Source organism: Chrysemys picta, chromosome 1 (genome assembly GCF_011386835.1).
Source record: "Chrysemys picta bellii isolate R12L10 chromosome 1, ASM1138683v2, whole genome shotgun sequence".
Lineage (NCBI taxonomy): Eukaryota > Metazoa > Chordata > Testudines > Emydidae > Chrysemys > Chrysemys picta.
Genome location: NC_088791.1, coordinates 39,163,957 through 39,185,448, shown reverse-complemented (window position 1 = coordinate 39,185,448; position 21,492 = coordinate 39,163,957). Strand labels below are relative to the sequence as shown.

Sequence of the window (21,492 nt, the reverse complement as noted above, 5' to 3'; positions counted from 1 at the left end):
CAGGCTTTAAATGATTGAAATAATATGTCCATTCCTTATTCACCTCACAACCATAGTTTCTTCAGTCCAAATTTACAAAGGGTTGAGTTGTTCCAAGCTGCCAGATATCAGACATTTCTTGTTTGCTTGCTACATCATCATATAACAAAGAATCAGCTGTGGCTGGGCTGGTGGCAAAACCACATGGAAATTATGTTCATGCTGAAAAGCAAGCCCTTGCAGATGTTTGACAGACCACCAAATTACCAGTGTCCATAATTAGCAATATTTCTATTAACAAAACACTAGGATAGAGGGATTATAACCATAATTATAGTTATATTTCATATTCAGGCCAAATGTAGGTCGCACCTGCACTGTGGAGAAAAGTATATCTTACAGCTGTCCTGTAGTGTAGGTCAAATTACTAATTAGGAATGTAAAGAAGTGTGTGTGCTCCCTAAAGGTAACTGTCTAATGCAGGGTTTCTCAAACAGGGGTTGCCGCTTGTCTAGGGAAAGCCCATGGTGGGCCGGGCCGGTTTGTTTACCTGCCCCGTCTGCAGGTCCGGCCGATCGCAGCTCCCACTGGCCGCGGTTTGCTGCTCCGGGCCAATGGGAGCTGCTGGAAGTGGCGCGGCCTGAGGGACTTACTGGCCGCTGCTTCCAGCAGCTCCCATTGGCACGGAGCAGCGAACCGCGGCCAGTGGGAGCCGCGATCGGCCGGACCTGCAGACAGGGCAGGTAAACAAACCGGCCCGGCCCACCAGGGGCTTTCCCTACACAAGCGGCGACCCCTGTTTGAGAAACCCTGGTCTAATGAGGGGAAAATAATAGAGATTATAAAGATAACGCTTATGATGTTGAAGAATTAGTCAGAAATAAATAGGGCAGATACTTGCAGTCTCATAGTTTTGATATCAGGAGTGTCTGAGAACATTTACAGGAAGGGAATTTGACTTTTCTTCAGTCATTTCTTCCCTCTACTGACCATTTATTCTGAAACAAAATATATGTAGTCATGCAAAATCCATGCTATGAAGTATTTAAAATTATTATTTATTTGTTTACAAACAGTTTTATGATATCCTCAAAATGCCTTAAAGAACTGAAAAAAACTAACGTGAAGGGATCACTTCTCTTTACACAGCATTTTGCTTTTCCTACCACTTCTTGGGATAAATGTAATAGCCATTATTAGGGACAGCTGTAATGGAGTGGGATCTGAGAGTAATCGTGGGGGTAATTTACTGTAAAATAAAGTTGGATTTTGGCCTCTACACTACAGTTATCTCCCTTACAGCCATAAAATATGACTCTTTAATGACTACTAATGGTCAAGAGCTTAGTTTTAGATCTGATCTGAAGGAACATCTTCAGCAATATTGATCCCTAAAACCACTCTTGGGCAATTGTCAAATGCTGAGCCAAAGAGAAGAATGCATATCAGCTATGCATTGCTTGAAATTCTCCCATTCAGCTGTGGAATAGGCCTTTAACCCTGGGATCTAAATTCTGGGGTCTAATAATATCAAACCTCAAGATGGTATAGCAAAAGGCCAAATTAAATTAAACTCAGAAGGAGATATTGTTGAATCCACCCAAAGGGAATATTTGTAAGACATATGAATTTTCAAGATAAAGATTCTTCTGAGTTTGTTTCATTTAATATACTATGCATAGATATTCCCTAAAATTAACTATAATAAAATATGAGAAAAAGCAATATTGTACATGGGACAGCAAGCATGTAGCATTTCCTGGAGACTTAAAACAGATGTTATTGCTTCTGGTTGCCATTTATATTCATAGAATCATAGAATCATAGAAATGTAGGGCTGGAAGGGTCTTTGAGATGTCATCAAGTTCAGTCCCTGGCTCTCTGGCAGGACCAAGTAAACCTAGTCTATCCTTGATGGGTGTTTGTCCAACTTGTTTTTAAAACTTTCAAAGACGGGGACTCCATGACCTCCCTTGGAAGCCTATTCCAGAGTTTAACTATCCTTATAGTTAGAAAGTTTTTCCTAACATCTAATCTAAATCTCCCTTTACTTCTTGTTCTACCTTCAGTGGACATGGAGAACAATTGATCACCGTCCTCTTTATAACAGCCCTGAACATATTGGGAGACTATTATCAGGTTGCCCCTCAATCTTCTTTTCTCAAGAATAAATATGTCCAGTTTTTTTCAACATTTCCTCATAGCTGAGGTTTTCTAAACCTTTTATAATTTTTGTTGCTCTCCTCTGGGCTCTTTCCAATTTGGCCACATCTTTCCTAAATTGTGGTGCCCAGAACTGGACACAATACTCCAGCAGGGGCCTCACCAGTGCCACATAAAGCAGGACAATTATCTTCTGTGTCTTTACATATAACACTCCTGTTAATATACCCCGGAATCATATTAGCCTTTTTTGCAGCTGCATCAAATTGAGGACTCATATTGTTTGTGGTTCACTATAACCCCCAAATCCTTTTCAGCAGTACTACCACCTAGACAGTTATTCCCCATTTTGTTGTTGTGCATTTGATTTTTCCTTCCTCAGTGACGTAATTTGCACTTGTCTTTATTGGATTTCTTTTTGTTGAATTCAGATGAATTCTCCAATTTGTCAAGATCATTTTGAATGCTTGCAAGCCCTCCCAGCTTGGTATCATCTTCAGATTTTATAAGCAAACACTCTACTCCATTATGCATTAATGAAAATATTGACTAGTACTGGTCTCAGGACTGACTCCCAATCAGGAACCCCACTAGATATGCCCTCCCAATTTGAGAGCAAACCATTGAAAACTACTCTATGAGTATGGTCTTTCAATCAGTTGTGCATCTACCTTATAATAAATTAATCTAGACCACATTTCCCTAGTTTGCTTAGGAGGATGTCTTGTGGAGCCATGTCAAAAGCCTTACAAAAATCAAGTTATATCACATCCTACTGCTTTCCCCTTATACACTAGGGCAGTAATCCTATCAAAGAAGGAAATGAAGTTCGTTTGGCATGATTTGTTCTTGACAATCCATGGTGATATTCCTTATAACTAAGGCTAAGATTTTGTCATGGATATTTTTAGTAAAAATCACGGACAGGTCATGGGGGGCGGTCCCCATGCCCTGCCATGGCAGCAGGGAGCTGCAGGTTTCCCCCTGACCCCCTGCGACAGCGGGGCCCTACGGGACTCCCCCTGCCCTGCTGCAGCCGCAGGGATCTGTGGGGGTCCCTCTACCCCACGGCAGCAGAGGGGAGCTGGCAGTGTCCCCCTGCTGCCACCATGGTGGGGAGCTGCGGGGGTCCCTCAGCTCCGCCGTGGCAGTGGGGAGCTGTGGAGGTCACCCTGCCCTGTCACAGTGGCGGGGAGTTGTCAGGGTCCCCCGGCCCTGCATCATCATCTGGGGAGCTGCGGGGATCCCCCTGCCCCACCACAGCAGTGGGGTGCTGCAGGGAGTGGCAGGGCCCCCCTGCCCTGTGGTGGTGGTGGGGAGCTGTCCGGGTCCACCTATCCTGTGGCAGTGGCTGGGAGCTGCCAGTGTCCTCCTGCCCCACAGCGGTGGCCGGGAAGCTGCGGGGGTCCCTCTGCCACCTCTACTGGTGGGGACCTGCGGGATCCCCTTTTCCCTGGCAGTGGCTAGGAGCTGTGGGGTACCCCCCCTGCCTGCAGCAGCTGGGAGCTGCAGGTACCCCCACTGCCCATGGCATCCGAGAGCTTGGGGGCCTGCTGCATTAGGCGGCGAGGGTACGTCACAGCTCCCTGTCACTGCGGGAGGCGGAGGGACCCTGTAGCTCCCAGCTGCCAGGGCTGAAGTCACATGACTTCCACAACCTCTGTGATAACACTGTAGCCTTACTTATAACCCTCCAGGAACCTACAAATTAATTATTTGAGTCATTGTTTAATAATTTGCTCATATGAAAAGAGTGCAGCCTGGTTACTCTGTGCTGGCATGACAGATTATGAACAATCACATGTCAGATGATGCTGTCCAAGAAAAGATCTCTGGATTTTGCAGCAAATTTTTCTAATTGAAGAGCTGGCAACTAAAGCTGAATGCCATCTAGGATTCATATAGTTAAATATTAGGTAGCTCTGAAATTATGTGAACTAGGGTAAAAGGGCCTAATTTTCCACTGGTTTTACATTAGTGTATCTCCATTGAGTTCAGTGGAGTTCCAAGTGCATAAAATCAGAGTAAAGGAGTGGAGAATCAGGGCCATAGTGTTATGTATTGTGGTTGCATTTGATATATAGTCCTCTTCTATTTGGGGTCAAATTCAGACCCAATGTAAATGGGTATGACTCCACTGAAATCAACAGAGATGCACACATTTGCATCACATGTCTTGTAGATCCATGATGATGGGCTTCCCCTGCCAACAGCAGCTGCTGAAACTCCCGCTTAAAGGGAGAACCCCACAGATTCGTGGGGACTGTGCTCAAGAGATAATAATGCCTCTGAGTATTAATAGATCAGTGATTCTCTGCATCATTGGTGGGAAGATGACGTGCCCATGTCTTTCTCCCTCCACCCCTCACCTCCCTCTGTAGGGTCAGTGTTATGGACATGGTTCATTCACCTTCCATGTGAGCAAATAAACATCCATGTGTGGAAGCTATTCTTGGCCACATACCCAAAGGGCAAATTTTAGCCCTTAGATTGTAAACTTTTTGGGGAAGGCACCTTGTCTTTTATTTGTATGGCCGGTGCCATGCACTCCTATAGTGCTGCAGAAATGATTAATATTACTAATGATTGCATTGTTATGTACGAACACAGCGAAAATGAAGTGGTGCTGCAGCATATGTGGCAAAGCCAATGTATTGCAATGGAGATTTCAGCAAATACAGCCCAGCAACTCATTCAAACAACCTCTAGGCGGGTATGTGTTAAAATTCCTCACTTCAGAACACTACTCACGTAATTGCAGATCTATATCAAAGCCTGATTAATCAGATATTCTTCACCCATGATTGCAAGACAACATCCTTTAGACAGAAAAGCATAACAAATACATGAGGGGTGAAATCAACTCTGCCTGCACAAATCCTGACTAATCATGCTCTATGTGGTGGAGGCTAGGGGGGTTGGAGAGGTGGGAAAGAGCTGCTGAAGCCCAGCAAGTTGCATGGGATTTTGGGGCCACACGACCACCACTCAACCCCTCTTGGCTTTCCATGATAGTCTCACATAGGATTGTCAGGAGACCCAAGCAGTGATGTGTAGGAGATGCACAACTCTGAGAAAGAAAATAAAGGAAGAAATAGTCAATATGTCTTGGATGTAGAAATGTACCACTATCTACATCATGAACAAAACCTCAGCCGTGATAAATATGCCCCACACTTATCACTGATTGTGAGCTTCGTGGTCCGAAGGGCAGAGAAAATCCTATAGGTATGAAATGTTTGCCCATGAATAGGAAAGCAATGGTGCCCCCTTGTGTAAAAATGACATTTAGCAGCCGCCCAGACAGTCCACCAGCCCCCATGGAAGTAAATACTAAACCCAAGAGTGCCTCTAATCACAAAATAATACACTTAATGGTTGTGAGAAAGCCTAAAAGCACTGACAGTGCAGTCATGATTGGTGACTACAACTGTGGCTAGGAACTCCTTTTCCTCTCCTGAGTTGGGCAATTTGTCACTGAACTGTGACTGGTGGATATTTCCTTCCGAAGCTGCGACACCACTCAAATGTACAACCAATTAAAATGTTTTGCTATTCAGGCCTTTGATCTTCTGTCTCACTCATGATTCTTCTTATAGAAACATTGGGGTGAAATCCAGGCTCCATTGAAGTCTCCACAAAATTTTCCATTGACTTCAGTAGGCCCAGGATTTCACCTTTGGATTTTTTTGGCCATGTTTGTGATCTTCTTTAATGCCACATGGCCAGTTGGATTTATATATATATGTATTTTTAACATTCACAGCTGGTATTTTTAACAGTTTCTGCCGTGATGCTCCTGCCTCTTTATCTTCTACCGTATTGAAAAACATGAAACTCTCAACAGCGATGAAGTGTGTACAGGGAAGCCAATGCTCTCTTCACTTAAGCATTAAAGCGACCCTGAATCTTGATGGTAGGCCTGCAGATTTGTTACTAAAACATTTTTGGGTTTGTTTTGCTGTTTGTTTATGGTCCTTCAGCCAGATTTTGTTCCATATTGCAGTGTTCATATCCAAGCTGAGTTGAATTAACTATATCAGTAAGATTTTATGAAACAGCGTATTTACTGCTTTACTAAAATCCAAAAGTGAAATCTTGGCCCTATGGAAGTCAATGGTAATTTTGCCATTGACTTCATTGGAACAAGGATTGCACCCAAAGTATATTACAATTAATGCTTTCCCTTCTTCCACTAAAGCAGGGATTGGCAACCTACGCGTCAGAGAAATCTGCTGGCGGGCCGGGATGGTTTGTTTACCTGCAGCATCCGCAGGTTCGGCTGATCGCAGCTGCCACTGGCTGTGGTTTGCCGTTCCAGGCCAATGGGGGCTGTGGGAAGCGGCGGCCAGCACATCCCTTGGCCCACGCCGCTTCCCGCAGCCCCCATTGGCCTGCAGCTATAATATTAGGGCCTAAAGTTGTAATTCTGTCTAAAAATAAAATAAGAGTAATCAAGCTTTTTGGCATGAGCTATTCTTTGTAAGCCCTTGCTGTTCATGTGGACAATTCTCTGACCTTCTATATGTTTCATGATTTTTTTCTCTCATGACTTGCTCCTTTATTTCCCCATGGATAAGGATGCATTCCAACCAGAACATTGGTCCAAGCCCTCTGAGCTTTGGAGTGGTGTGCATTCAGATCCAGATATGGACCCTGACCTTACAAAGACTTATTCACATGCTTAACTTTGCAAACTGTGAGTCGCCTGATTAAAGTCAAGTGTGTAAATTTAAGCACCTCTGTAACTTTCCAGAGTCAAGACCTTGGATTTGAATTCTGTGGCCCAGGCCTTTCTGTGCTAAGGATGGGAGTTAAACGTATGGGATAGTAATTGCCAGGATCACTCTTCTTTACTTTTTTGAAGTAAATTTACTTTCTCCAGTCCTCCAAGACAATACTGCCCTATTTTTACGACTATTAAAATAATTGTCAATGATGTATTAATTTGCTAATTCTCTTAATATTCCAGGCTGTATATTGTCAAGTCTGGCAGATTCATATATGTTATTTTTTTTAGTATTCCCTAACCTATTCTTTATCACTAGCTATTCTGATAAGTTTTTCCTCAGTTCATAGTTGCTGAGATGTCTTTTCTTTATTTTTCTTAGTGAAGCAGGTATAAAAAAGGAATTCAGTATCATAGCTATTTTGAGGTATCATTAATCTAATTCCCCTCCTCTTTTATTAATGCATTTATTTAGGTACGACTCCTGAAAAATCTTGTGATTAACTTAAAGTTAATGGGACTACTCATGTGCTTAAGGTTAAGCATGTGCATAAAGGTTTGCAGGATCAGTGCTTTAATCCCTAGCAATTGTTACCCCCTATGAAAATAAGGACATATATATGTATGACCTTATTTTGACATTCAGCTAAAGCTCTGTATCTTGCAAATGGAAGGAAACCCTATGAATGCACTGCAAGTTTTGTAGTTTAGTTTTTGTTTTGGTAAGATGTTGAAGCATCAGCCTTTTAAAACATATTTAAAAATTAATTTCAGAAAATATTCGTGGTCTGGAAATCTGTTCTCTCTCAGCGGAGATGCAGCACTCTCAGTGTGTGAATGTGAGATTTTCTAGAAAAACAAGCAACAAGCTTCTTGGAAGGAAGGTAGGCTCCCTCTTTTTGATTTGCTTAGCATAAAAATATTGTGAGCCTTTGGAGGAAAAAAAAACAAGAATACATTCAATGCCTCTCTTTTCTTCATCCCACAATTGACTTTGCCAAACTGTGTACATGATGATTATACTTCTATGACGTTACCTTAAAAACTACTGACTGGAGAGTATGACTCAAATTGCAACACTTTTTATAACATATAGACTCCCTTCTTTACCACCTTTAATAATTGCTTCATTTATCATTTTGCAAGAGGTAGTGTGCTTTACAGAGGCTGGTTTTCAAACCAGCCTCAACACGAGCTTTCATTTTGTGCCAGTGCGTGCCATTTTGAACCTGCAATTGCTTATGGAACACGTCACTTAGACATCTAAGTATGTGTGTATTAGTTATTTACCTTAAAATGGTCAGGTGGTATCAATTTCAACTGCAAAATAAATTGCAGGGCCAGACTGAATCCAGAAGTAGTATCTTTGAAAAATCTGACCTACTATGTGGAAAATAAGATGATTTTTTTATTTTAATGACTGGTAGCTTATAGCTTTTTATTAATATCACAAACATGTTCTTTCTTGTGCATGTGTATATGCTGTGAAAGGACCATATTGCCTCATGATAAGTGAAATGAGGTCTCTTTCATCAAAATAGTGTTTCGCTTCTCTCACTGTAATATTATCCACTGATCAAACACGCCTTAGTGCAGCATTCAGTTGGCCAGGAACTGCCTATAACATTGAAATTGAGGTAAATTTTCTGTCACTTCCCAACAGCTTTTCTTGGCTTACATCCAGTAAATAGAACTGGAGACCTCAATTGATCCTTACTTCCCTCAATTCCATGCCACAGACTGAAAATAAATAACTCCTGGATGAAATTAATGTAATTATTGTAATTTTTTACCTCTAATACACATGTAAGAGAGTCTGAAATCTGAGAAACTACTAATGACCTTTTAGAGGCCTCTGAAGGAAAGGTCAGATTTCACACTACAATTTGTTCTGCCAGCAATGACTTAACCAGATGTATGTATCCAATGTCAAAATCTAGCTCAGTTTGGATCAGAAATTATGACACTCTTGGAAATCTCTTCTGAAAATAATGTCTGGGTTTTTTTTTACATTATTCTCAATCATATGATCTCTAAGAACGTATAGTGTTGTTGTAAACAGAAGCCAGTTTGAACAAAAGTGACTCATTGCTTAGACCTGTGATATCGTGTATCATATATGTTCTGGAAGTTATGGAAAAACTTGATTTTAAATGCATGTTTTAAACAGGTGCATGTGCAGTTTAATTGCTTTGAAGTCAATGTAGCACAACACATCTATGTGACCATGAAAACAATACCAAATTACTGTGAAGTCAAGTTGAGTCAGGAGTACTATGTTGAAGGTAGGAAATGATCTTTAAAGTGACGTTTCAGAAAATAACACTTATATAACTTATACCAGATCTTCTGCTGGTATAAATCTGCCTAGTCCCATCTGAGTCAGTGTGCCTGGGATGATTTACACCAGCTGAGCATCCATTCAGCCCTATATTTTAATGATTTTGTTAGGTGTGCACAAAATGGAGTCTCAAGGTTCACACACAAAAGTGTGTTTGCAAAACTGCAACCACAAAAGTATCTGCAAGAACTGCAGTTGTGCTAGTTAAATTGTCTTTGAATGTTAGGGTGACCAGATGTCCTGATTTTATAGGGACAGTCCTGATTTTTGGAGCTTTTTCTTATATAGGCTCCTCTTACCCCCAACCCCAGTCCCGATTTTTCACACTTGCTGTCTGGTCACCCTACTGAATGTGCAGTTACCCTATTTCATGTTCAGTCCTGAGGGGGCTGTTACACAACTGCTCTGCCCCTTGACCTGGGGCTCTGGTACCTTTTGAAAGTTTGGCTCAAAGAGTAATTTTTAACATTGGATGTAAACAGTTTATTAAAAAATATATTCAAAGATTAGAATAAGCCCTTTTGGGAGATTGTACGTAGAAATTCAGAAGAAATGCACAGGGCTTTCTAGGGAAGCTTTTTGTTTTCAATTAATGTTCTGATCTACTACTTGTTTCTGTATATACAGGTATGATAGTAATAGTTCCAAACTATTTAAAGCACAGTGCATGCTACTTGTCTATAAAACTGGTCAGATGACATTTCACAGATTTTATTATATCCTGTTATGTGTTGCCATAAATTAGGTCTGTCAATTAATCGCAGTTAACTCATGCGATTAACTCAAAAAAATTAATCGCTATTAAAAATACTAATCACGATTAATCGCAGTTTTAATCGCACTCTTAAACAAAAGAATACCAATTGAAATGTATTAACTATTTTGGATGTTTTTCTACATTTTCAAATATATGGATTTAAATTACAACACAGAATACAAAATGTACACTGCTCACTTTATATTATTTTTATTACAAATATTTGCACTGTAAAAATGATAAAAAACATAGTATTTTTCAATTCAAGTAGAAGTACCTCATACATGTACCATAATGCAATCTCTTTATCTGAACATGCAATTTACAAATCTAGATTTTTTTTGTTACATAACTGCACTCAAAAACAAAACAATGTAAAACTTTAGAGCCTACAGGTCCACTCAGTCCTACTTCTTATTCAGGCAATCGCTAAGACAAACAAGTTAGTTTACATTTACGGGAGATAATGCTGCGGCGTCTTACTTACAATATCACCTGAAAGTGAGAACAGGTGTTCACATGGCACTTTTGTATCCAGCATTGCAAGGAATTTATGTGCCAGATATGCTACACATTTGTATGCCCCTTCATGCCTTCAGCTACCATTCCAGAGGATATGCTTCTATGCTGATGACACGTGTTAAAAAAACAATGCGTTGACTGAACACCTTGGGGGAGAATAGTATGTCTCCTGCTCTGTGTTTTACCAGCATTCTGCCATGTATTTTATATTAGAGCAGTCTCGGATGATGACCCAGCACATGTTGTTCGTTTTAAGAACACTTTCACTGCAGATTTGACAAAATGCAAAGAAGGTACCAATGTGAGATTTCTAAAGATAGCTACAGTACTTGCATGAGGTGAATTGAAAAATACTATTTCTTTTGTTTTTTACAACACAAATATTTGTAATAAAAATAAATATAAAGTGAGCATTGTACACTTTGTATTCTGTGTTGTAATTGAAATCAATATATTTGAAAATGTAGAAAACATCCAAAAATATTTAAATAAATGGTATTCTATTATGGTTTATCAGTGCGATTAATCGTGCTATTAATCACAATTAATTTTTTTAATCGCTTGACAGCTCTACCATATATATAAAACCTTGGGATGTTTAGCAAACATTTCAATTTCATGTTACATTACCTCACTTTTTATTGCATGAGAAATATAGTGTGTGAACATAAATGAAAAACAGTTATTAGATAGCCCTATTTGATACCACATTACATGGAAGAAGGAACAAAGATATACACTGGAAAATTGCTCCTGGCATTGTATGAGAAAAAGAAAGCAAAAGACTTCTCCAGTTTTGATTTAGCCAAAAAAGCTAAGTCTAGGAAGCAACCTTGGAGATGTATAAAGCTAGCTAAGTGCATGTTTAAATCTATCCTTAAGACTCTAATTTCTGACCGCATATTATCTGCCAGGGTCTAAACTGACCTTTATGTCGGGCAAACTACCTAGGAAATAAATAATGTATTTCTTATAACAATAAGCCTAAGAGGAAATCAGCATGAAAAATGTTCACAAATATTTACATTAGACAAATTATGTTGGGAAACTATTGGTGTTTTTTTCAAGGGAGGAATGACTTACATTAATTGCAGGTAACAATGGATAAAAAAATGTGGTGTAATAGCCCAGACTGCAAATTTGTTTAAGGTTCTCATGAACATTTGTAGTGAGAAAAGGCCAAAACTGGCAAGATAACTTCCTTAATACTAGTGTGAAGTGATCAGTGGGTGAGAAGGAAGGAAGCACTTTCTGTGTGCCATTATCTTTTATGACTTTGTACTGGACATACACGTTCTTCCTTCAAAAACAAACAAACCAACGAACAGAACAAGGATGAGCCTCAAGTGTATTAGAGCAATTTCCTTTTAGGAGGTGCGCAGAACTATGGTGATGAAAGACATAAAATACCCAGATAGAGAGGCTTCTTGTAGATGTATAGTTATCTCAGCACTGCTGAAAACTCTTGTTCTATATTTTGCAGATTGCAGGAACAATGATGTGGGAAAACATATTCCAGTCTGTTTTGGTGAGCTGAGCATCATTGGACATGCATCACATTGTCATTGTGCTTGTACAGTTGCATACAGTCAAGCAATGCAAGATGGATAAATATTTTACTGCTGCCAAGTATTCCAATGGACCATTCCCTGTTATATTTCTATACTTGTATATCTATAATATCTTCTGCATTTCCAACTGTTATCAACAAAAGTTATAGAACTGGTAGAGCATGGGGTATTCTGCCAAATGTAAGGGTTTGGGAATATTGATTTGGAAACCGTAGATAGATAAAAAAGTGGGGTTAACACTTTGTTTAATATTAAATCTTACACACTCTGTCATTCTCACACACACAGGTTTGGCCTCCAGGTATACACTCAGAGACCTCTGCTGCAGCCTTTAACCAGCATGGGAGTATTCCTACTGACATCAGTTACATTTATAGTGACTATTGCTGGAGTACGCACATGTGTACGGACTACAGGAAAGGTCCCTTTCTACTTAAAGGGATATAGCCAATTTAAAAAAAAAACATGCTTAATATTTTTCTACCTGTTATTGTTACAAGTAACACTTAGGATGGTTATAACTGGAAGAGATTAGGAAAAAACCCAGCATTTTCTGTGATTTTTCAGTTTGAACATTTGACAGAACTTTGTATACAGCTAGGTTCACAATTTCCTCTATATTGTCAATTAGTCAATTTCTCCTGTTATTGGGGTGGATCTTTCACACAGCAACAGGGGAAAGAAAGACATTTTTAAAATGAGCACCCGCAACTCCCTGTAAAGTCTTATGGTAGATCCACATGGCGAGGGATCTCTAGCATGTTTATCTACCACAGTTAGTATATTAAATTGTTCTATACTTTCAGTGTGGTTAATGCATGTTTATAAAATAATTATTTCCCCCATGGCATAACCCTGTGTCAAGTGCTATATGATCATGTAAACAAAGAACTTACCATATAATGCCATTACCAGCGAAAAGGGGGGCAAGAGTTTAGCATATGCTTGCTCCTTAAAGGGCAATGGAAAGTTAGTCATATGTGCACAGTGAATAAAGTTGAATGAAAACCACATGTGCCAACAATGCCCATTTGCTTCAAAGTGTAACTTTATAGAGAGAGAGCTTAAAGGGGCAGTGTCAAGGCTGATAGGCTTAAAAAACACCCTATTGAGGGTAGACCTGCTTTTAAATTTTTATCCTTTGAAGTGTGTCTATTCATTTCCACCTCCGTAGCCCTCCACCACCCACCACCACCAAAAACTGCATGTCCTTCCTTCTCACTATTTTCAATAGGTGGTCAGCGTCTTGTAGAATATGTGGTGGATAGTGTGGAGTTTATCAATGCTATTCCTCAAATGAATGAATGGACACAAATGATTGGAAGACTAAAGCTACAACTTTATGCTGAACAATGTAACACAATGAATAATGAAAAGCAGCAGGCAGGGTGTCCTTGTTAAATTCCAATATAACTGGTTCCTGATGCAACAGCGAAGTCCCTATGCCCCGACTATAGCTAAGCGAAATTTGGAATGTCTGTCCATCCAGAAAGCCTGACATGTCAACATTTGGTTTCGTCTTTGTGACAAAAAGTAGAAATTTTGAAATTTTTTGCAGAACAGAAATTCTGAAAAATTGTGATCTGTATCAAATTGTGAAAGTATCAAAACTGTTTCATTCTGACATTTTTGATCAAAAGAAAACATTTTTGACATTCCCCAAATTGAAATGTTTTGTTTTAGTTTATTGAACTGAAGAAGCACATAGTGGCGCATTGCCTTATGGCAGTTGTTGTTTGGGAGCCTGGTGCCCCATTCTTTCCTATAGGCTAGGCTCCCTGGCCATCCCTCCCATGATCACCTAGAGTCATGTGACTCCTCTGATGTACCAGGCAGCTCAGTCAGAGGGAAATCTGCATTGCATTATGGGAGATGAAATCCTCCGGGGAGCCCAGCCCATCAGAGAGATAGCGATCAGAAATATAACTCTCATAAGGCAGTGTGCTGATAGGGAAATGTAGTTCAATGTTTTGTTGAACTGATTTGAAACTAAATGTTTCAGATCAGTTCAACAAAACAAAATATTCTGATTTGGGTCAAACTGACCCAAATAAAAATATTTCATTTATATTTTCCTGACAATTTTTTTTAATTAAAATTTTCTCATGGGAAAATTTGGATTTTGTGAAAACTGCATTTTTCTGTTACCTAATTTTTCTAATGGAAAATTCCCAACCTGCTCTAGTGCCAACTACAGGCTGCAAAGGTTCTACAGAGGAATCTAAGCCCTATTTCAGTTGATTGTTTGGTTCCTTAGATGATAGTACAGTCTGTAACACATTCTAGTGCCAGAACTGAGCCATTGTGCAAAATCATCATCCCACAAGCCATGTAGCAGACTGATACTGCTACAACAAATATTTCTTTTCTCAATGGAATGTGCAGCTTTGACAAAGACCACAAGGGGTATACTTAGGAGTTAGTCAAAGAAAATTTTAGACTGAGTATCCGGAAAAAGTTCATTGTGCCACCACTCTGCTCACTATGCTCCCACTCATATGCTAATATTCGCAAATATACATTAAAAAAACAGACTTCTGTGCCTCTTGGACCATAGTTGCAAGGGCAGGGAAGATTTCTAGTTAGACCACCATAGAGGACCACACAGCTAGACTGAAATTAATCTTCCCAACAGCCAGCTCTCCTGTCCTGTGGAGGTTTGGCAATAAAAGATTTTGTTCCGAGAGTCAAACATGTTTTTGGCCTAAGAGAAAGCTGCACGTCTTTTTTAAAATTAATATTTTCTAGCCACATAATCAGTTTCAGGAGAGATAGGCAGGGGGAACAACACATGACTAGATTCTTCAAGTTCTAGAATTTACAGATGGAAATGCTGTTAAGGTACAGTTAACTGCTATCTTGGCCTGATAACTGTTAATGTCAGTTAAAAAAATTAAACTGGATGGCTCTGAATTTCAATCTCATGAAAATCATTAAGTAGCATAAAAGAAGAGGATATTTATGTGGACCTAAATATATATTGAATGAATATGTATCAATATGAGGGGGAATACTCATACAAAAAATCAGTGTTGATTGACAATGTAACTAGGAACTGATGTATAATAACTTAATGTGTTTATTTTTTCTTATCTCAGCTGGGAAGTTGGATTATAATGTGGACAGGGCGAGGAAAACCATATCTGTGAATGTATCAGACTTTCTTCAAGACCAAGACTATTATGTTCGTTTATGTCACAAATGGTTTACCTGTGAAGACGTGGGGTCATTTGCTTTGGTGAGTAAGAATTTATTACAGGCTGGGGCTATTTTCTTCTTGAATTTAGTGGGACTACTCACATGAGTAATGTTGCTCATATGTATGTATTTGTACGATCTGGCCTAATATTTTTATATGTAGTTTCATTGAAAGCCAGCTACTGGATAGAATTACTGGACTCACCATTTTCTATTTAATTTCAGATAAAAGGGAAGGAGTCTTTGAAGTCAACTTCCTTGCAATATTCCCAGTTACTGCCTTGTCTCTGCATTGAGGTAAAATATTTTGATAACCTTCAGCATCTATCCCAGCCTTAAATAAAGGAGATCACTAAAAGTGCATCATTCCTGCCAATCTCTTTACAGCAAATTCTGTAGTATGAATGGCCAGATTCTGAGCCATGATAAGCAAATCAATGAGAGTTGTGGGTGCTTAGCAACTGTGGCTATTGGAGTCTATGTCTCTGAGCCTGCAGACACTTATATTAATAGATTCCAAGGCCAGAAAGGACTACTGAGATCATCTCATCTGACCTCCTGTATAACACAGGCCAGAAAACTTTCCCCAAATAACTCCTATAGCAGATATTTTAGAAGAAACATCCGATCTTAATTGCAAGTGCTGAAGAATCCGTCACTACTCTTGGTAAATTGGCCAGTGGTTAATTATCCTCATGTTAAAAATATGTGCCTTATTCCCAGTCTGCAATTGTATAGTTTCAATTTGCACACATGCTTAAATAATGAAGCCAGTGGGACTACTCACATGCATATGTGTTTGCAGGATCAGGATATAAGTGTTCAATTGGTTACCAGCAAAAAGGTCTAGGGTCTATCCTAAACTCATTGAAGTCAATGGCCAAACACCCATTGACTTCAACTTGAGTAGGTTTGGGGCCCAAAATGTATAAATCAACAGTGTTACATATTAGAAATGATATTGTGTCATTTCAGGAATTTAAAAGAGTTTGCCACTAATAAAACTTAAATTGGAATGTCAAGTAAATGAAATGAAAATCAAACATAAACATTCGATTATGGAAAATCTGAAAGAAAACCAGAATAATCCAACAGCTGTTGTGACACATCTCTGTGGCTGGATTGTTTGGATGTGTTCTGACTTTGAATATGTGGGTTGAACTGCCTCAAAAATAGCAGATTTGAGAATATAATTGACTAGCTAATGGCAATTCTTTGGGTTGCAGGGTTGGTCGGCGATCCCAGATGCAAGGAGGACACAACTTTGCCCTTTTAAAAATGGCAAGTAGATTGTAACTATTGCGTGGCTGAGTATTTATTAGTCAGTTCCTGACATGTACCATCTCCTTAAATGTGCTTGTATATAAAATGACACTGCTTGGATTGCTGCATTTTAAGAAGTGACCGTTTTTATTTGTAATACAGAAAATAATTCTTAAAATGAGGTATTACTATGTATATTTTTCATCAGATTTTTTTCTAATAGGCCAAATTGTACTCTCAGTTTACACCAATATAAATGCTAGGTAACTCTATTGATATCAAATGGTGTAAATGGGAGCAGAAATTGGCCCTATTAGTATAATTTTTGTTTCTTAATTCAAGCACAAGGAGACCAGAATGAAACAACAGCTTGGAGCTCAGCTTTGGGAAGGGTTCATGAAGAAAGTAGACTTTAAGGAAGTATTTGAAGGCAGGGGTCTGGCAGACAAGAAGGAGGAGGCTGTTGCCAAAGGAAAAGGGTGGATAAAGGAAGGGGAAGAACTGAGTGTGGGAGTGGTTAATAGGGAGGATCAGAGGAAACCTTAGTGGGAGTAGGAGATGACATGAAGGAAAGCGTGTAGAGGTTTAAAGGTTAGAGTAAGGAGCTTGAATCTGGTGCATTAATAAATAGGAAGCCGATAATAAATGTAAGATTATTTGCAGACTGTGAGCCTGATTACAAACCTCTTCCTTGGGTGAGCAGTTACTCACACAGGTAGTTCCATTGAAGTCACAATCTGGCTTGGGGGAGTGGTAACAACTGAAAGTGAAATAGGTTTTCAGTGTTTTGTGTGGTGAAGGGTTTCTGTCCTGCAGGAAAATTCTCATACTTCAACATCTCAAACCAGGACAAAAAGTCAGAATACACAAACTCTTGGCAGAACAAATAGTTCTGAAAGGTTTTGATTAGGAAATATCAAAATGTTTTGTTCTAAGTCAATTCAGCATTAAACTGTGTGCACCTCAGCCACTGCTGCACCTCATGGGAAGTTGTAGTTTGGGTACCACATGCCCCCATTCTCCCCTATAGGCTGGGCTTCTCAACCAAACTACATCTCCAGTGATGCTGGGTAGTACTTGTGTTCACCTTTTTGTGAACATTCAAATGACTTAGTTTTACTGGTGCACCTTACCTGCAGAAAAGTAATTTCCTTTTATTATTAGGTATTAGACAAATCCGAATTTCCAAATTGCTTGCATGAGTATTTGCAGAATTACAATTTTAAATCTACATGCTGGAAATTCTTCCACATTCATCCAAACAGGGAACAAAACCAATCACAATTAATTAAGACAGCTCCAGTTTTCAACAGTGAGTATTCAGTACACCGTTTGCAAACCATAAAATACAGAAAAAAACCTCAAAACCAAAAAATAAGTTGAATAAATCTGTGAAATTGCAGTCCGCTTGTGATGTTCGGGGAAGAGAAAAAGAAGCTAATTATGCAGATCGGTTTACTTGTGGGAATTATTCACTTAGTTCTAATAATTATTCAGAACCCTAGAACTCCACCTCCTAGTTTGAGTTTATTTGCTCTCTCTATATAGTGAGTTTAATTTGCCACTACCATGCCCTCTCGCATAGTCTCTTACAGTTACAAAGTCAGTGAAAAATGCTACCATTCTGATTGAGCCAAGGTTGCATGGATGGAAATGATTACCCAAGAGGCCGGGGAATAGAGAATCTGGCCCTTAGGTTTTATTTTAAGTGCTGATGCATGAATCTTTGGTTTCAGTATCAATTAGATTAATTTCATTAACCTCAAATAATGTTTCTACTGTTTGTGCATAGATACAAAGGCACTGTGGGATAACATTGTATATAATCCAGCCACACAAACACTAGCCTGGGAACCAGCCTGTCCTGTGCACGTCACTGTTAACCTGTGCAGGTTAACAAAGTCGAATGACCAATGTGTAGATCTACAAAACTCATCAACTACAGCTCCAGAGAAAGTAAGCTTTATATAGTATCTTTAGGACTGTAAGACTAAGGGTAATATCCTAAATCCAATGCGTAACATAAGTAGCTAGGATATGGAATAAGGGCAGTTGCAAATACTTGTTTTTGTTCTATCCTATCTACACAGGTTCTTATACACCACACAGCTTGTTATTGTAAAATAACAGCATGAGTTATTCAGAGAACTGAATACATGCTGTTGATAAAATGGTTCATGGTAGAAATTCTTGTGAACCTAGAATTTTTTGCTAAAAGAACAAGTTTTTTGTTTCCTAAAATAACTGTGGCTTGATTTTCATGTACAGTAAAGCCCCTTTACACCACACTGGCAGTGTCATGGCACCTTAGCATTAGTGCAATTACATTTGTCCCCACTTTAAGGTCCCGTTCCACTCCCAGACTGGTGTAAAGCACCTTAGTGTAAACAAGAATCAGGCTCATTGGTTTTTGTGGGTATTGAAATTGTGGGCCGCGTCAGCCTTTCTGAAAAGTTATTTTCCGAACTAAGAGATAATTTATAACACAGCAGGTGTTGCCAACTCTTGTGCTTTAAGTGAGTCTTGTGATCGTGAGTGCTTTTCCTAAAGCCCCAGATTCTGGATTCATATGGTTAGATGAGAATCTCATTTTTTTAAAAAAGTAAGGTTCTATCTCTGATGGTTGTGGAGAAAAGCTTGAAAATGTGACACCCAAAGACTGTAACACCAGAAGGCAAATAAAAAGAACTGCAAATTCTTAATTTTTAAAAGTCTCCTAATTGTTAAGCCAATTGTATGATTATTTGGGGACCAATTCATGATTTTTTAATATTTGGAGTTGGCAATACTGAAACTGGAAGGCTGAAAGGATTTGAACTCCTGGCCAGGTGGTTAGTGACTACTCAGCCTTTACCATTGTCCTGATATCAAGCTTTTAATAAAGCCCTGATCCACAAACACATGCATGCTTAATGTCACACATGTCAGTAGTCCAAGTGGGACTTCTTGTGTGCTTACAACTAAGTACATGCATAAGTCTTTGCAGAATCAAGGCCTAAGTTTGCTATTCTTGATAATTGTCATGTAAAATTACCCAGCATTCAAACAGACAATGGATTTGCCACCAGAAGATGAATACTAAAATAAAAATGCCCTTGTGAATTTTGTATTTTCACTTAACTCTTTTCCCATTGTTGCTATTGGGCTAATTTTAATGTTCAAATGCAGGGTTCATTTTCCCCCTTTTTTCCTTTCTCTTTTCTTTATAAAGGGATTTGAGCTGAGTTGTGGACATGGTCTGAGTATAGAAGTGCAGCCAATGACATTCTTCACATTGTCCTCGAACTGTCTACAGCATAGAAACCAAACTTAGGTCATAAACTGCAAGCCAGGGGGGAGAGATAGCTCAGTGGTTTGAGCATTGGCCTGCTAAACCCAGGATTGTGAGCTCAATCCTTGAGGGAGCCACTTGGGGGTCTGGGGCAAAATCAGTACTTGGTCCTGCTAGTGAAGACAGGGGGCTGGACTCAATGACCTTTTAAGGTCCCTTCCAGTTCTAGGAGATGGGATATCTCCATTATTATTATTATTATTATGTTACTTGGGCACAAAACCCTTACTACATGAGCACTTCCATTGGTTTCAATAGGATTACTCACATGAGTAAGGATCACTCACTCACTTGAATGAGTCTTTGAAGGATGTGGCCCTTGAAAAATAACTGAGGCCCTGATTCAGAAAAGTATCCCTTTTCTGGAAGGGCACTTAAGCACATGCTGAACTTTAATCATGTGCTGAAGTCCTAATTGAAGTCAGTGGGACTTCATCACATGCTTGAAGTTCAACAGATGATTATGTGCTTTCTTGAATGAGGATGGGCTTAAACACAGGGTCCATACAGAAGAGCATTTAAACATGTGCGTAAGTGTTTTGCTGAATAGGGATGGCCTGCTGAATCAAGGCCTGAAACAACAAGAGCTGTGTAATCGGTTTGTTATTGAATTAAAGAAAGCAAGTCATTACCAAATCAGTTAGGTTTAGATTTAATTGGTCATATTCTCCTGTTGTTTGCACCAATCTCCCATTGACATCATAGGGAGTCCTGTTTAATTATGAGGGTAGAGTATGACCATAGTATAAAACATACTATAAAAAAATTAACTACATTTCACTTCAAAATTAATTAATTGTTTGTAATGTGTTTTGAAAATGAGAAGTGCTAACCATGTGCTAGGTATTACCAGATTAAATCCTGGTACCTTTATTCAGTGAAAACTCCTATTGAAGGTAGTGATTGGCCCATTATAATTATTAAATTACTTTATGTGATTAACTGATTGACACATTTTAAAAAAAGAAAACACCTTCGGGTCCTTTTCTAATGCATCATATGTACAAGTGGTTTGTTCTTTCTGTTGATACTGGTTCGTAAACCTGACTAATTCTGTGCACTCTCTTTTCAAGCAGGTAAAATATTCCCGCGTAGACACTCATCCAAGACTTTGCATGAAGGTAAATTGCTTTTTTTTGTAGATTAACCATTTACACCATTCCTCCTCATTGTGCAGGTATCAACTACAAAAGATGCATCACTAATAATCTTTAAAAGGATACTCTTTACCTTATAACCCATGAAAAGACAAAGGAATAAGAAATATTAGAATATTAGAAATATTTAGAAATATTTAAAATCTAATATTAGAAATATTAGAATAGGAGGATGTGTTATGGAAGTCAATAAAAATGTCAGATATGAAAAATGGCTCATATGGGACCATATTATGGCATCAATTTTTTTATTTTAATGGGCTTTAAAGCTGATGGCATAACATGGCTAATAGAGATGTGCTTTCACAATATGGCAAATTTGAGAATGAGAAGACATAGATAAAAAGCAATGTATATTACCATTCATTTGCTCTGTTTTCCTTGCTGCTAAGGAGAAGGACTTCAGTACCTATTCCTGCCACCAAAACTGAAAATAAAATTCAGGGCCTGATTCTCCATTGCCTTGTGTAGTCATGGACAC

General features: G+C 39.0%; 1 protein-coding gene across 4 annotated transcripts in view; it reads left to right on the top strand.

Moving 5' to 3' along the window:
- Nucleotides 1-21,492, top strand: part of IL17REL (interleukin 17 receptor E like) — a 64,552-nt gene that overhangs the window by 29,608 nt on the left and 13,452 nt on the right. Inside the window, exons 3-11 of one of the 4 annotated variants that reach the window (XM_024109334.3) lie at nucleotides 5,909-6,058; nucleotides 7,646-7,755; nucleotides 9,042-9,156; nucleotides 11,975-12,019; nucleotides 15,161-15,300; nucleotides 15,486-15,557; nucleotides 16,487-16,541; nucleotides 18,316-18,479; nucleotides 20,928-20,975. In XM_024109334.3, the coding sequence (XP_023965102.1) occupies nucleotides 5,909-6,058; nucleotides 7,646-7,755; nucleotides 9,042-9,156; nucleotides 11,975-12,019; nucleotides 15,161-15,300; nucleotides 15,486-15,557; nucleotides 16,487-16,541; nucleotides 18,316-18,479; nucleotides 20,928-20,975 (899 nt within the window). The remainder of the gene's footprint in view (nucleotides 1-5,908; nucleotides 6,059-7,645; nucleotides 7,756-9,041; nucleotides 9,157-11,974; nucleotides 12,020-15,160; nucleotides 15,301-15,485; nucleotides 15,558-16,486; nucleotides 16,542-18,315; nucleotides 18,480-20,927; nucleotides 20,976-21,492) is intronic. The other 3 variants (XM_024109337.3, XM_065554980.1, XM_024109353.3) reach the window with 3 other exon arrangements.